The sequence below is a fragment of the Diabrotica virgifera genome, chromosome 9 (genome assembly GCF_917563875.1).
Source record: "Diabrotica virgifera virgifera chromosome 9, PGI_DIABVI_V3a".
NCBI lineage: Eukaryota > Metazoa > Arthropoda > Insecta > Coleoptera > Chrysomelidae > Diabrotica > Diabrotica virgifera.
In genome coordinates, this window is record NC_065451.1 from 18,722,425 (window position 1) to 18,737,107 (window position 14,683).

The following is a 14,683-nucleotide window of genomic DNA, read 5'->3' on the forward strand; positions in this document are numbered from 1 at the left end:
TCGGTAATTATGTAGTCTTTTGTTGTGCGTTGAAATATTTCAAAAATATTTATTACTTTTCTCAGGATTCGAAAAAAATAAATACATTTACAACACATTGTGTGATTTTTATATAACTCTTGCCTGCTTCGTTCTGTATTTGATTTCTTGAGATTATTTGATTAAAAGGTTGTATAAGAAGCAACTAAGAAGAGAAATAACCAATTAGTCTAGCGATATTATCATTACCAAATGTAATTCTACAATAAGGATGATTAGGGCTACGATTTTTTTTAAATCATCCATTTTATCCTCTACCATTTCATTCAACATTTTTGATTACTTGATGCTTTGATGTTCAAAGATCCTCAGATTCTCCTTAGGGTCCAATGTAAAACAACCAGAAGGATGAATAGGGTTATGATTCGATTCTTCTTAAAAACAACTCATTTGATACTTACCATTTGTTTTTCGGGACATATTCAGCACAGACACAAACAGACAGAGTCATGTCTGTACAAAAAGAAGAAGAAGAGGAAAACCATTTCATTTCACACCTGATTCACGACTTTTGATTTCCAGCAGCTGATACATAAGAGCATGAAGTGGTTAAAGATGAAGGAAGTAAGATGGGCCCAAAAATGATTTAGAACACAGAACAAGAGTACAAATATGTGGTGAGACCGCTCCCGTTTGAAAAAAATTTCTGATTCGGTTTCTTTGTGGATTCCTATTCAAAAATGTCCCCTTTAAACAAATCTGAAGGGTGCCGGGCGGAATTTTTGGGCAGAAATTGTTTAAACAATTTTTTTAAACAAATACAAAAGATCATGTTTTTTGCTCTGGAACATATATTTTGATTTATTTATTTTATTTATTTATTATTTTTATTTATATATTTTTAGATTTTTTGGGCCAATCTAAACAAGAATCTTATAATTTTTCTCAGAAATTGATAGTTTTGGAGTTATAGGCGATTTAAAATCTGAAAAATGCGAAAATACGCATTTTCGAGGCTTAAAAACTCATATTTAAATTAGTATTTTGAGGTTGCCAGATACTTAGGTTGAAGACTGAACATTCAGCTTCAAGATTCTGAAGAGTGATCGCGTCTAACTTTAATTTATACCGTTGTTTTTTAATTGTTAATTACGCGTGTTTATCCGATTTTATGCCGGTGCGGCGCGCTCCATTTCAAAAATCTCCTATTTTCCTCCGAAAAATATTTTTCCTAGATTCTTTGGGATATTCTAAATAAAATAAGTTTCTTGACATTTTTCTCAAAAGTTAATAGTTTTTAAGTTATAAGCGATTTAAAATCCGAAAAATGACAAAAAAACGCATTTTCGGATTTTAAATCGCTTATAACTTTAAAACTATTAACTTTTGAGCAAAATGTCAAGAAACTTATTTTATTTAGAATGTCCCAAAGAATCTAGAAAAAATATTTTTTAGAGGAAAGGAGGAGATTTTTGAAACGGAGCGCGCCGCACCGGCAAAAAAATCGGATAAACACGCATATTTAACAATTAAAAAACAACGGTATAAATTAAAGTTAGACGCGATCACTCTTCAGAATCTGGAAGCTGAATATTTAGTCTTCAATTTAAGTATCTGGCAACCTCAAAAATACTAATATGAATATGAGTTTTTAAGCCTCGAAAATGCGTATTTTCGCATTTTTCAGATTTTAAATCGCCTGTAACTCGAAAACTATCAATTTTTGAGAAAATTTACAAGATACCTTTCTTGTTCAGAATGACCGACAAAACTTAAAAATGTATGTTCCGGAGCAAAAAACGTGATCTTTTGTATTTGTTTAAAAAAACTGTTTAAACAATTTCTGCCCAAAAATTCCGCCCGGCACCCTTCAGATTTGTTTAAAGGGGACTAAGGGGTTTAAATTTTTCCAGACGGAAGCGGTCTCACCACATGGACTAATAGGAATGAAATACTTCGATATAATAACTTTTGATAAAAGCATCTCATGAATGTTAAACAGGAATTATAACTCGTGTTTTTCCTATTACATATTAAAATTTGCAGTAGCTACTACATAGTACCAAACTTTGCAAGTTGATCAAATTGTTTACCTTGAATATCAGTTAAATTGTAACGCAGAGAGTCACGGTAAAATTAGATCCAGAACTGAGCAGTCCAAAGCCGCTTTTAGCAGGATGTCCAAGGTACTATGTAACAGATACTCGGTTTATGGTGTAGGTAGAGTCTTGGACTGTGAATAAAAGTGATCTAAATTGCCTTGGGGCTTTCGAAATGTGGTGTTATAGAATTTTAAGTTTTTTGGGTGAAGAAGATTCGAAACTCTACAATACTAGAACGTCTCAGCAAAACTACTGAGATTATGAAAGCATCAAGAAGAGATATCTGGAGTGCCCCGGACATGATATGAAAGGTCCCAAATACAGATTGCTACAAAATATAGAAGGGAAAATAGCAAGCAAACGCAGTCCAAGACTTCATGGTTGAAGATTGGTAGGGTACTGACACAAGCATACTATTCAGGGGGGTAGTGAACAAAATTAAGATTGCTGTGATGGCACCCAACGCTCTGAAAGGACATCTCATACATGAAGAAGTAGCTATTAGGAATATATGAAATATTTTAACTAGGGCTTGGTTGGTTGGCTTCAATATTGTATAATTAACAATCAATTTGATTATAATGAGCACTTATGGATTCTACATATTCTATTCTTCTTAAATTATGTATTACTAAGTAACTTAAGAATTGTACCCTACAAGCTCCGAGTCGACAATGTACAGGAAACGTTTACATACTACCGCAAGTTTAGATTGCCCACATATCTCTTCTACTTTATCGTGACGCAAATATATATGGAAATGTCTTAACGTCAGCAAGAACAATTCTGTGATTGTGATCCTCCATCTAACTCGTTTAGGTCTTTTGGTCGTCCTCGTCGTCCTGGAAGCATAGCTCTATCTACCGCTGTTTCTATTCTGATCATCACTCGTTCTACTAAGGTTTCCACGGCTCTGTTTACGTTCTGTCCGGTCGCTGCACTTGTTTCCAAATAGGGCAATCTGAAAAGTTAGAGATATTTATTTGTGTGTTGTAAATGTACAATTAAGGCATGTATGTACCGGGTGTCCCAATAAGAATGGCTCTCGGCCTTATCTCAGGAACCGTTTATAAGAGTCTTATTTGCGAAATAGCCTAATAAGTAATATGCCAGCTAGTAGGCATTATTTAATTATTTTCGGAAATCTAGTTTTCTTTGGAGAATATTAAATACAAGTATGAATTTTTAATACTGTATTACAAAATTAGACCAAATTAGCAACATAATACCGAAAACCGCATGTGGATACCTTTTTTCTATATCGAGATATCTTAAGAAATGTGGAAATTTTAAACAACTGTTAATGTCACCGGTAAACAAGGTTAAGGAAAAGTAGTGTGCTATGGAAAAAACAAAGAAACATTTCCAGATGTAAACGTATATAATTAATTAAAACAACAATAAGACAAACAACACTATAAAATATTACAAAAAAATAAAAGCAAATACTTACTTAGTCTTACTGACTGCCTAAATGTTCAAATTGTTGCCCATAATTTTCGATGCAAGCATTTACTCTTTCAAGAGTAGATTTAATAGCAACAGAGTTAACTGTTTAGACTTTTATTTATGGGGACGGATTAAAGACCTTGTTTCTGCCGCCAGGCATACTACTCGAGAAAACATGATCTAGAATCTAGAGAATACGAAACGCCATTCAAAGCATTGAGAAAGCAGAAATTGAGACTGCTGTTCAATCTACTCTTGAAAGAGTAAATGTTTGCATCCAAAATGATGGGCAACAATTTGAACATTTAGGTCGTCACTAAGTAAGAAGTTGCTTTTATTCCTTTTTTATATTTTATAGTGTTGTTTGTCTTATTGTTGTTTTAATTAATTATATACGTTTACATCTGGAAAATGTTTCTTTGTTTTTTCCATAGCACACTACTTTTCCTTAACTTCTTTTACCAAAAGAGCTGTTTTAACAAGACCAAGTATGCAAAATTCGATTTAGCAGAACCGGACTTTTTTCATAAGAAGGTTCCCACTCACCCCCACCTCTTATTTGCAAAGGTAGACTTAAACTTGTGAAATCAAATATACGCAGAATTTTATGAAGAATACGATAATTGGATTTCCAGTGCCCTTTCATTAGGTAAATTTTGTAAAATTTTGATTTTTTAATTTTTGATATTCAATTACGCCCTCTAGCGGTAGACCTACAATTATGAAAATAATTTCCAAGCATTTCCCGAGGCAACTTTTGTTATAAATATTTTTTCTCAAAGCTGTACTATAAACGGTTCCTGAGATATGGCCGAGAGCCATTCTTATTGGGACACCCAGTACATATGCGAAATTTCAGATTTATGTGGACTGTATAGAGTGTGATTCAAAGAAATTGAGAGAGGTAATTATGTTATACAGACAATGTCTAAGTTGGTAAAGAAGTTCGCCAATATCACTGTTATTTCACTTATAACCTTCAAATAAGTAGGTTTTGGTTATCGCACATCATGACTCAATTCGCTTTAGTTGATCGCGGGTAAAACCGGAATGTTGACCGCGGGTAACTTGGGATGTTTTGTCTGCCTGTCTTTCACAGGTACACGTGTATACATAACTATGTAGTTGAGTTTTACACTCATTCACAAGGAGAGAAAGTTTGTTTATTACGAGCGGTGGAATCAGATTTGCGGTATTTTAGCACGTGGTACTATAAGGGAAGCGGTATCCCAGAGAGATTTATTCGCACATTTGTTGCCTTCAAGAGGAGAAACCAGAGAATTTCGTCTGTCTATTTCGACACAAAGCAGGAGCGAAGGCTATATTTGCACGTCTGTTGCCTTTGGGGGTTAACAGTGAAGAGGGAGAATATTCTGTTGCAATTCAAAAATGTCTATTATATATCTAATGGAGTGGGGAACAGGATGGAGAGTAGGAATTATTATAAATATTATTTAGGGTTGGCTTAAAAAAATAATCTTATATATAAAAATCTATTGCTGTGCGTTAGTCTCGCTAAAACTCGAGAATGTGTGGACCGATTTGGCTAATTTTGATGTTGAATTATTCGTGGAAGTTCAGGGAAGGTTTATACGGTTTTATACTGTCATTTTAGTAGCCACCAAAATTTTTACAGCTATATGTATAAAATGCTCTTTTTACAGTGTTTGTTGCCATACTCCTCCGAAACGACTTGGCCGATTTTTATGAAAGTTTGCAAGTGTACTTGACCGGACCGGTAGTAGGTTGTTATCTATATTTCATACCCGTGGGTCTTAAGGGGGCTTGCCACCCTTATATTTATTTCTATTTTTTCAGAGAAACTCTTTTTTTTTAATTTCATATGATGTGGAACGTAAAGATACATACAACCCTAAATTTTCACTTTTCCAGCACTAACCGTTATTTTTTAATGGCCATTTAAATATTTTACATCTATATAAACAAAAGAAAGTCGTGACAGTTACCAACACATAACTCGAGAACGACTGAATAGATTTTTATGAAATTTTCCACGTGTATTTGACCGGACCGAGAATAGGTTGTTATGTATTTTTCATATCCGTACGTCGTAACGGGGGCTGCCCCCCTAAAATATTTTTTTATTTTTTTGGTCAAACTGTTTTTTCTTAATTTTATATGATGTGGAAGGCAAAGGTATATACAACCCTAAATTTTCACTTTTCTATCTTCGACCGTTATTTTTTAATAGCCATCTAAAATTTTGCATCTTCTTATATAAAAAAATCTATTGCTGTGCGTTAGTCTCGCTAAAACTCGAGAATGTGTGGACCGATTTGGCTAATTTTGATGTTGAATTATTTGTGGAAGTTCAGGGAAGGTTTATACGGTTTTATATTGTCATTTTAGTAGCCATCAAAATTTTTACAGCTATATGTATAAAATGCTCTTTTTACAGTGTTTGTTGCCATACTCCTCCGAAACGACTTGACCGATTTTTATGAAAGTTTGCAAGTGTACTTGACCGGACCGGTAGTAGGTTGTTATCTATATTTCATACCCGTGGGTCTTAAGGGGGCTTGCCACCCTTATATTTATTTCTATTTTTTCAGAGAAACTCTTTTTTTTAAATTTCATATGATGTGGAACGTAAAGATACATACAACCCTAAATTTTCACTTTTCCAGCACTAACCGTTATTTTTTAATGGCCATTTAAATATTTTACATCTATATAAACAAAAGAAAGTCGTGACAGTTACCAACACATAACTCGAGAACGACTGAATAGATTTTTATGAAATTTTCCACGTGTATTTGACCGGACCGAGAATAGGTTATGTATTTTTCATATCCGTACGTCGTAACGGGGGCTGCCCCCCTAAAATATTTTTTATTTTTTTGGTCAAACTGTTTTTTCTTAATTTTATATGATGTGGAAGGCAAAGGTATATACAACCCTAAATTTTCACTTTTCTATCTTCGACCGTTATTTTTTAATAGCCATCTAAAATTTTGCATCTTATATATAAAAATCTATTGCTGTGCGTTAGTCTCGCTAAAACTCGAGAATGTGTGGACCGATTTGGCTAATTTTGATGTTGAATTATTCGTGGAAGTTCAGGGAAGGTTTATACGGTTTTATATTGTCATTTTAGTAGCCACCAAAATTTTTACCGCTATATGTATAAAATGCTCTTTTTACAGTGTTTGTTGCCATACTCCTCCGAAACGACTTGACCGATTTTTATGAAATTTGGCAGCTATGTTCGACCGGACTGGGAGTAGGTTTATGTCGATATTTTATACCTCTAAGTCATAAGGGGGTTGCGTGTGACGTCATAACTCTCACAATAGTGACGTGAAAAATACGAAATTAATTCGGTGTACTCCTTGCTGAATTCCGAACAGAACCTTACTAAATTTTTTTTCTAGCTCAATCGGTGTCCAAAATACAATATCTTAAGCCTTAGAAATATTAAGACAGAAGAAGAACGAGCAACAAATTTCATCGAAGAAAAGTGCAACTGTTTAAATTTTGGACTTAATTTGGGCAAAATATGAATTTCTTAATTTTTCGAAACTTTCAAAAAATATCTCTACCGAACTTTTCTGACGAACGGCAAGCAGAAGAAAAGTTCTGAGCAAACGAAAAGAACAAGCAGCAAATTATAAAATTTTATTTAATTTTAATTAATTTTATTTCATTTTATTAAATTTTAATTATTTTTATTAGATTCTATTTATTTTTTTTAAATTTTATTATTTTTTTAAATTTATTTAGTATTTTTATTTAAGTTTATTCAGTTTTATTTATTTTTATTGACTTTTATTCAATTTTATGAAATTTTGTTTAATTTTATTTAATGATATTTAATTTTAATTTTATTTTATTTTTCAACACCTATATAGTTGGACAACCCCGAACCCAATTATAAATACAGGGTTTTTTTGAATGTAAATAAAATAAAGCTGTTATATTCATTATAAGAAAAACAAATTTAAGATTGCAACTGTTGCATTGCAAACTTTTTCTAACTAAACTTTATTACTTCAAACATTATGTGTAATTCATTAAAAATAATAATAAAAACTCATTCACATCGAGCATTTTTTGTTTATTAATTACGAATTCCTTTTGTTTATTTTAAGTTTATTGTTTACAAAAGTTTGTTCTTATCTATTGAGGCAGTACGAAGTCTGCCGGGTCAGCTAGTCATTTAAAATAATTAAGGGGCAAAAATTATCGAATAATACATTGAAAAATATATTATTTTTTGCATGTGAAAAATTGAACAGTAAACAGCTGGATCTTAGACTATAAATATTAATGATTTGATTAATATTTAAATTTACAATTAAATATACATACTTATATGATTCAGCAAATTCCCTAGCTCTCCATTCGGTAATAACTCTTCTTTCTTCTAGATCTGCTTTATTTCCACACAGAACTACATCTGGTACCTCGCAATAGGCATGTAACTAAAAACATTCGAAAAATTTACCATATGTGTATTAGTTTATTGCAACCAGCAGAGCAAATTATTAGTTACTGATCTGAACTACAAATATTTACAAACATATGCGAATTATAGCATCAGATATAAAGAAAACCAAAAAGGCATGGATAAAAAATCATCAAATTAAAGTCAAGTGTCAAAATAAACTATCAGGTAAAGTAGCATATACTGTATGAGATTCTTTTGAGGATTTATTGGTTCCGGCAAAAAGAGATCTTTGTGTCCAATGTCAGTGTCTGTCTAGAGTATTATTGTCACAATTACAAGACTACAGTTAACTAACTAGATTAGAGTTGGGCATAGAGAAATAACACCTGAAGTCTTGTGACAATGAAGCGGTCTACTTCATAAGCATCCAAATCACCTAAATGCATTCTATCAATTTCCGGTAATAATTTACTATGTAAATAAACAAAAGGAACATGAACTGTCATAGATTGAGAAGTACCAAAAGAAAACCAATGTGACAAATCCCACATTAACTAGAGCGACAGAAAAGATGAGTAGATCTATAATCAAATGGTATGTCTTCTTCGGCAACAGAATGTCCAACGTGGTATGAGCATTTTGACCTCAATAAATTAAAAATTTACCATTTCGATCCCTTTTTGTGTCGCTCTGTAAATGAGACAATAGTGATATTAAACAAGGTCATCTGTAAAATTAGGAAAATAAGAGCTATTTGTTAAGTGAAAAATGGTCCTGTGACATCTTAGTTAACAAGGTTTCGCGGAATTATCCAAAAATACTGTTATGAAAGTTCCTACGTTATTGTTTTAGATCAATGTATACACTAAAAACACAAATAGGCTTAAAAGTCGAGACAAAAGACTCAAAATGTATTAAAAGACAAGAAATATATTGAAGATAAAAAATATATATAAAACCATCTAAACAGGGTTCTAAATAAAAATTTTAAATGCGCATAAAATATATGAAAATAAAAGTGCAACATAAAAAGCGAAATATGCAGTGTTTCTTCATTTCGGAGTGTGGCAAAGCTAGCAAAATAAAAAACTAAGGAGAAAATGTTTAAATGACCTCCTACCCTTAGTTGTTCTATCCAGTTTCGTATCTCGAGAAATGATTGTTCATTCGTGAGATCGAATAGGAGCAAAAATCCCATGGCATCCCTATAAAATGCCGTTGTGAGGCTGCGAAATCTAACAAAATAATTAAATTAATTTTTTTTCTTTCATTTTGTATACAGAGCGGGTTTTGTGTATGGATTCCTCAATTATCTCAGAAACAACTTGCACAATTTTTATAGATTTTTTAGGGTAAGGGTCTTTTAATGTCCTTCAATTACTAATTTACATTGTTGTCAGATCTCCCGCTTTTCTGGAAATCGGATGAGATTTTTTTATTATAAATGGAACAACCTGTATATTTTTTGCATTTTGAAGTCCTTCAGAAGTACTGATTGTTTTTTATGTAATATTCCCTATACCTAAATATTGTAATTTTTGAGTAATTGGTACATTTATTTAAAAAAAAAATTAAAACAAAATATAAAAATCAACTTTTGGCCCGAGCAGACATTATTTTAGATTTTTTTGGTCATTTTGAACAAAAAAGGACTTTTGATATTTTTCCCTAAAGTTGATCGTTTTAAACAAATGATAAAGTTATAAACAATTTAAAACTGAATAAAACGAAAAATGATTTTCAAGGCTCAAAAACACAAGTTAAATAAAGTATTTCTGAATTTACGAAGTGCCTGAAATTTATAATCAAACCTTCACTATCAGTTCCTGATAAGTACCTAACTTGGCTTATTTTATTTTAACATTGTTTTTTAGTTGTGAATAGAAGCTGATCGTCCGTTCTCTCATAAGCACTTCATTAACAATTAAAAACAATGTTTTAGAATAAAACATATCAAAAATTCTTATCAGGACTGATAGAACACAGTTTGAACTTGAATTTAGGCATTTCGTTATTTCAATAATAATATTTTTTACTTGTGTTACTGAGTCTTGAAAATCAACATTTTTTTATCTCGAAACCAATCAACAAGAGTAAAATTACAGGAGATCTTTTGTGTTCCAAATGACCAAAAGAAAAACTAAAATACGTAATATCAAACGAGCCAAAAGAATTGATTTTTATATTGTTTAAAAAAATGTTTAAAGAAATGAAGGGTCACTGTGAAAAACGATCAGTCATTTTTAGTAGTTTCTGTAAAATCATGATTTTAAGGTTTAAAGTCGAATTGTTTGAGGTGGTAGCTTATATCTATTTCCCTTATTTTCTGACAAATCTTAATCTTTTCTGGCCGTGGCTATTTATAGTTCGAAACTGACAACCTCTACAATACGGAGCATATATCGTAATTTTGGCCAAAATTTACATTAATCGTTTTTCTTAGTGACCCTTCAAATGTAGAAATCACTCCAAAATTATGGCATTTAGGTATAGGGAACATTATGAAAAATAATCAGTTTCACTACAAAACATAAAAAAATATACAGGGTGTTCCATTTAGGTGTAGGGAACATTATATGAAAAATAAACAGTATCACTACAAAACACAAAAAAATATACAGGGTGTTCCATTTGAAATCAGAAAGTTCATTAGGTTTTGATAACAAAGGAAGATCTGATAACAATGTAAATATCACCATAATGTCTGCAGCATCACAAGACTTACTAAAACCTATAAAAATAATGCAACGTGTTTATGACATAAATGCTTTCCATATATAAAACTCTATATATGTGTTAAAATAAATAAAATGTTGAAATATTCAGGCATCATCTCCCTTTATACATAGTCGTACAGTCATACATCCCTTTTACAGGAAGTAGTTATTCCCAAAAATATAACAAATTCGATTGCTCTACATGTCATATCTGATTTTTGATGAAATAATTTATTTAAGAGTGATTTGTTTACTACAGGTCAACTGGTAGATTTACCTGTTGCATATTTCACATTCTACAACTAAAAACACAGTTTACCTATTTATCTATCTGACCTACAATTATTCAAGCTGCTTTTCTTACCTTTCTTGTCCAGCTGTATCCCAAAGTTGCAGATGAATTCTATGATTCCTGCCTTTCGACTGATATATCTGAAAAACTACTTGTTGTACTTCATGTGACGTACGTTACACATTATCTTACCATTCTCTTTTCTCTAAAATCAATTCCAACTGTTGATATGAATCTGGAATGGAACACTCCGTCTGTATATTGGTACAAAAAACTAGTTTTTCCAACCCCTGAATCTCCCAACGCGAGAAATTTTATTAGGTAGTCGTATTCCATCCTGGGGAAAGTAATATTTTGATTTCTGATAAAGCTACTGATAAATTCTTAAAAAAATAGATTTACCAAACAAATACATGTCAAATTTATATAGGTTAAATAAAAAATCAAGATCTTCTATTTTGGTAGAATAGGTGGACGTAACCTATAATTTATACAGCACTGATGTCAATTGGAAAATTTTTATATATTTTATTATTTAAGCTCGTTGTTAAATTTATTATTTCTGTAAAAATTGCAAATCATCTTGTTAATTAAATATATAAATATTAATTTTATTCAATTCAATACTAAAGTACAAGTACAAATATAATGGTGGTTGAATAGTTTAATGACTGTTTTGACATTGACATTTAAACGATGTCAATAAACTTTCAATATTTTGTTAAGTTGAATTAAATGTCAAAAAACTAATGAATATAAATATTTTTGTGTCCGTTTTACGGACATTATTTATTAATCGTTTGTTTTTATGTAGAAATAATTAATTTTATAAGTTTTCAAGCAGATTTATTTAAAGAAAATTAATAACGAATGGATTTTTATCTCAATAATATATGTTTTTAAAACCGGCTGCACACACTTAACATTCCAAAGAGAATTATAATTTTGGTTTAAAAATGTTTGTAGGAGAATTTGGAAAAATAGTCCATTGGGGACCGTTAACTGCTTTAGGTATTGTATTTTATTCACAGTAATTTTGTTTAACTTAAATTATTATTAATTCATAAAGCATCCCAAACACTCATTGGGGAAAACTGGTCCTAGTCAGATTTAAGGAAAATTCGGTAAATGATAGTTCTCAGCGCATAGATTATACAATCAATGGGACCTAAGTCTGAAAATCATCCTGAAACTACAGTCTTGTGATGGTATTGGATGCAGATGCTCAGTTTACGTCAAGTGCACTAATTCAGTCAAATGAACAAAAATATCTATTATTGAAAAAACAAAACCCATTTTCTGCACGCATATTTGCCCACTGAATATGAATATGTGGTCAAAAATAGATGCATCATATTTCAGTCTTCAGAAAATTCCTCATAAAACTGAAGGAAAGCCATAGAAAATATGCTACTAGAGCGACATATGAATTGTCATGTTTTCACGAATGCTGTGCACTTATCCAATACGAGCATAGCTGTAGTTCTGCCTTATCTTCAGAAAACTAAGGAACAACCATAATGACAAGTATTGCTAGAGCTGCACAGGACATCTTATAAGTTTTCACGATGCAGAATGTAAACCTGATATCAGCAAGGCAAACAGCTCCATTTGATTTCCAAAAACAATGCTTAACACTAGAAAGTCGGAGGGGCCGATTTGGCCCCTGTTGCGATTTGAAGTTATTGTAGTTTTTTTATTTGAGGCAATAATAGTTTAATATTTTATGACTTTTAATATTTTGATACAAAGACTTATTTAAGGGGGAAGTCTACTGTGACAAGGGAATAAACAGGCCGGTTTTCCAGATTTTTTTTCTAACAAAATGTGACTCATACATTAAATTAGATTAAACCGTCATCTTTATTATATATTCAAGTATTTGTAAAAAAAAATTCAAGTCGAAATATTCAAAATGGCCGTCGTGGCTCACCTTCAAGCGCAGGTCCATTTTTTTAGGTGCTCAAACGGTGTACATGAAATGAAATCTCATGTCTGGATGATCTGAAACAAAAAACAAAATATGGTTATCATCTACGACATAGTATTGACTCTCGTCTGACGGAGGATTTTTTTCATAGGCGTAACCAGGGGGGGGTTTTGGGGGTTGTAACCCCCCCCATTAGGATGTACTTTCAGCTCTATACGCTTAACATCATATCCCTCAGATATTTCCAGTAGTTGTAACCCCCCCCTTTCAGGTAGATGTAACCCCCCCCTTAGGATCATCCTGGTTACGCCTATGATTTTTTTGATATCGTTTTTTGTTTAATTGTTATAAACAATACTAACATCAAATTTGGGCACAAAAATAGAAAAAAATTTCAAGAATTTTTTTCTATATTTTTGTTTTTTTGTCTCAGATCACCCAGATGTGAGATTTCATATACACCGTTTGGGCACCTAAAAAAAAACGGACTTGCGCTTGAAGTAGTGCCACGACAGCCATTTTGAATATTTTGACTTGAAATTTTTTTTACAAATATTTGAAGATATCGACCCATGCAACGAAGACTATTGTAACTCAATTTTGGTTGAACTGAGATAATCGCGTTTAAAAATTTTTCGCAAAGAGATCGCTCTAAGAAATGACGATTATCTTTGGAAGAAAAACGACTTACAACCTGAAATTTCTGGTATATTATAGGTAAAGGGTTTTAAAGGTTTTCACAGTTAAAACATAACAAAAAACACATTATTTTTGCTAAATTTTGTAGACTTACTATAGTTTTCGTCGAAGCAATTAAGGAAAAAAACATACTTACTCTACACTTAGTAACAGTAAATGACGTTATCTTTGGAAGAAATACGTCTTACAAATTTAAATTTGTGTTATATTATATATATATTAAGGGTTTTAAGGGATTTCACAGATCAAACAACAAAAAATAGGTTTTTTGCTAAATTCTGTAGACTTACTATAGTTTTCGTCGAAACAGTTAACGAAAAAATACTTATTCTAAACTAGACTTACTACTAACAGATTTATTGAAGCAAACCAGTACTATTTAAAAAATTATAATAAAACACATTTCTATAGTTAATCGGAATAACTAAACTTATGAGTCTTACTAGAGAAAACTATAGAAAGTCAAACAGTTTCACTAAAACGGGCAATACCTTCCACTGTTTCTTGCAACGAAGACTACAGTAACTCAACTTACTATGGTTTTCGCCTGCAGGAGTGTGGGTCAGTAAACTTACTATATACATGCAAATGCTTTACTGGTTGCCTTAAAATTCATACCTGATTTACCATACTATTCTACCAAATAAAGCTTAAAAAGAAGTAGCGTTTTTTGAGTTACTATAGTCTTCGTTGCATGGGTCGATATAATAAAGATGGCGGTTTAATTTAATGTAATGTACGAGTCATATTTTGTTATAAAAAAAATCCGGAAAATCGGCCTGTTTTTTCCCTTGTCACAGTAGACTTCCCCCTTAACACAAAAAAATATTGTTTACTAAATTTATTAAATGGTTTTTTTAACAAATCTACCATAGAAGTCTAAAGGGGCAAAATTGGTCCTGTGTAAGTTATTATCTTTTTCTGGGAAATTCGATGAACCTTTCTTTCAAATTCCTGTCGGATGGGTAAAATTATATTTATGTATGTTTATTGTAAATTGTTACCCTTATACTGGTACTGATCATCTACGTAATAAAGATAAAATTGTTGGTGAACACAAAGATACAATTGTGGGTGTAGAGTGTAGAGGACCAAATGATGCAT

General features: G+C 31.7%; 2 protein-coding genes across 2 annotated transcripts in view; one reads left to right on the top strand and one right to left on the bottom strand.

Moving 5' to 3' along the window:
• Positions 1-1,413: 1,413 nt before the first annotated feature.
• Positions 1,414-11,409, bottom strand: LOC114328492 (ras-related protein Rab-27A). Its single transcript, XM_028277351.2, has 5 exons — positions 11,143-11,409; positions 11,023-11,090; positions 9,062-9,176; positions 7,863-7,975; positions 1,414-3,042 (listed from the first exon to the last, which is right to left on the bottom strand). Exons 1-5 carry the CDS (start codon positions 11,284-11,286, stop codon positions 2,853-2,855), a joined length of 630 nt encoding a protein of 209 aa, XP_028133152.1. The 5' UTR covers positions 11,287-11,409; the 3' UTR covers positions 1,414-2,852.
• Positions 11,410-11,653: 244 nt separating this feature from the next.
• The window catches only part of LOC114328491 (palmitoyltransferase ZDHHC6), a 35,123-nt gene continuing 32,093 nt past the window's right edge, over positions 11,654-14,683 (top strand). The window contains exon 1 of the mRNA XM_028277350.2: positions 11,654-11,961. Within this exon, the coding sequence (XP_028133151.1) occupies positions 11,907-11,961 (55 nt within the window). The 5' untranslated portion in view covers positions 11,654-11,906. The remainder of the gene's footprint in view (positions 11,962-14,683) is intronic.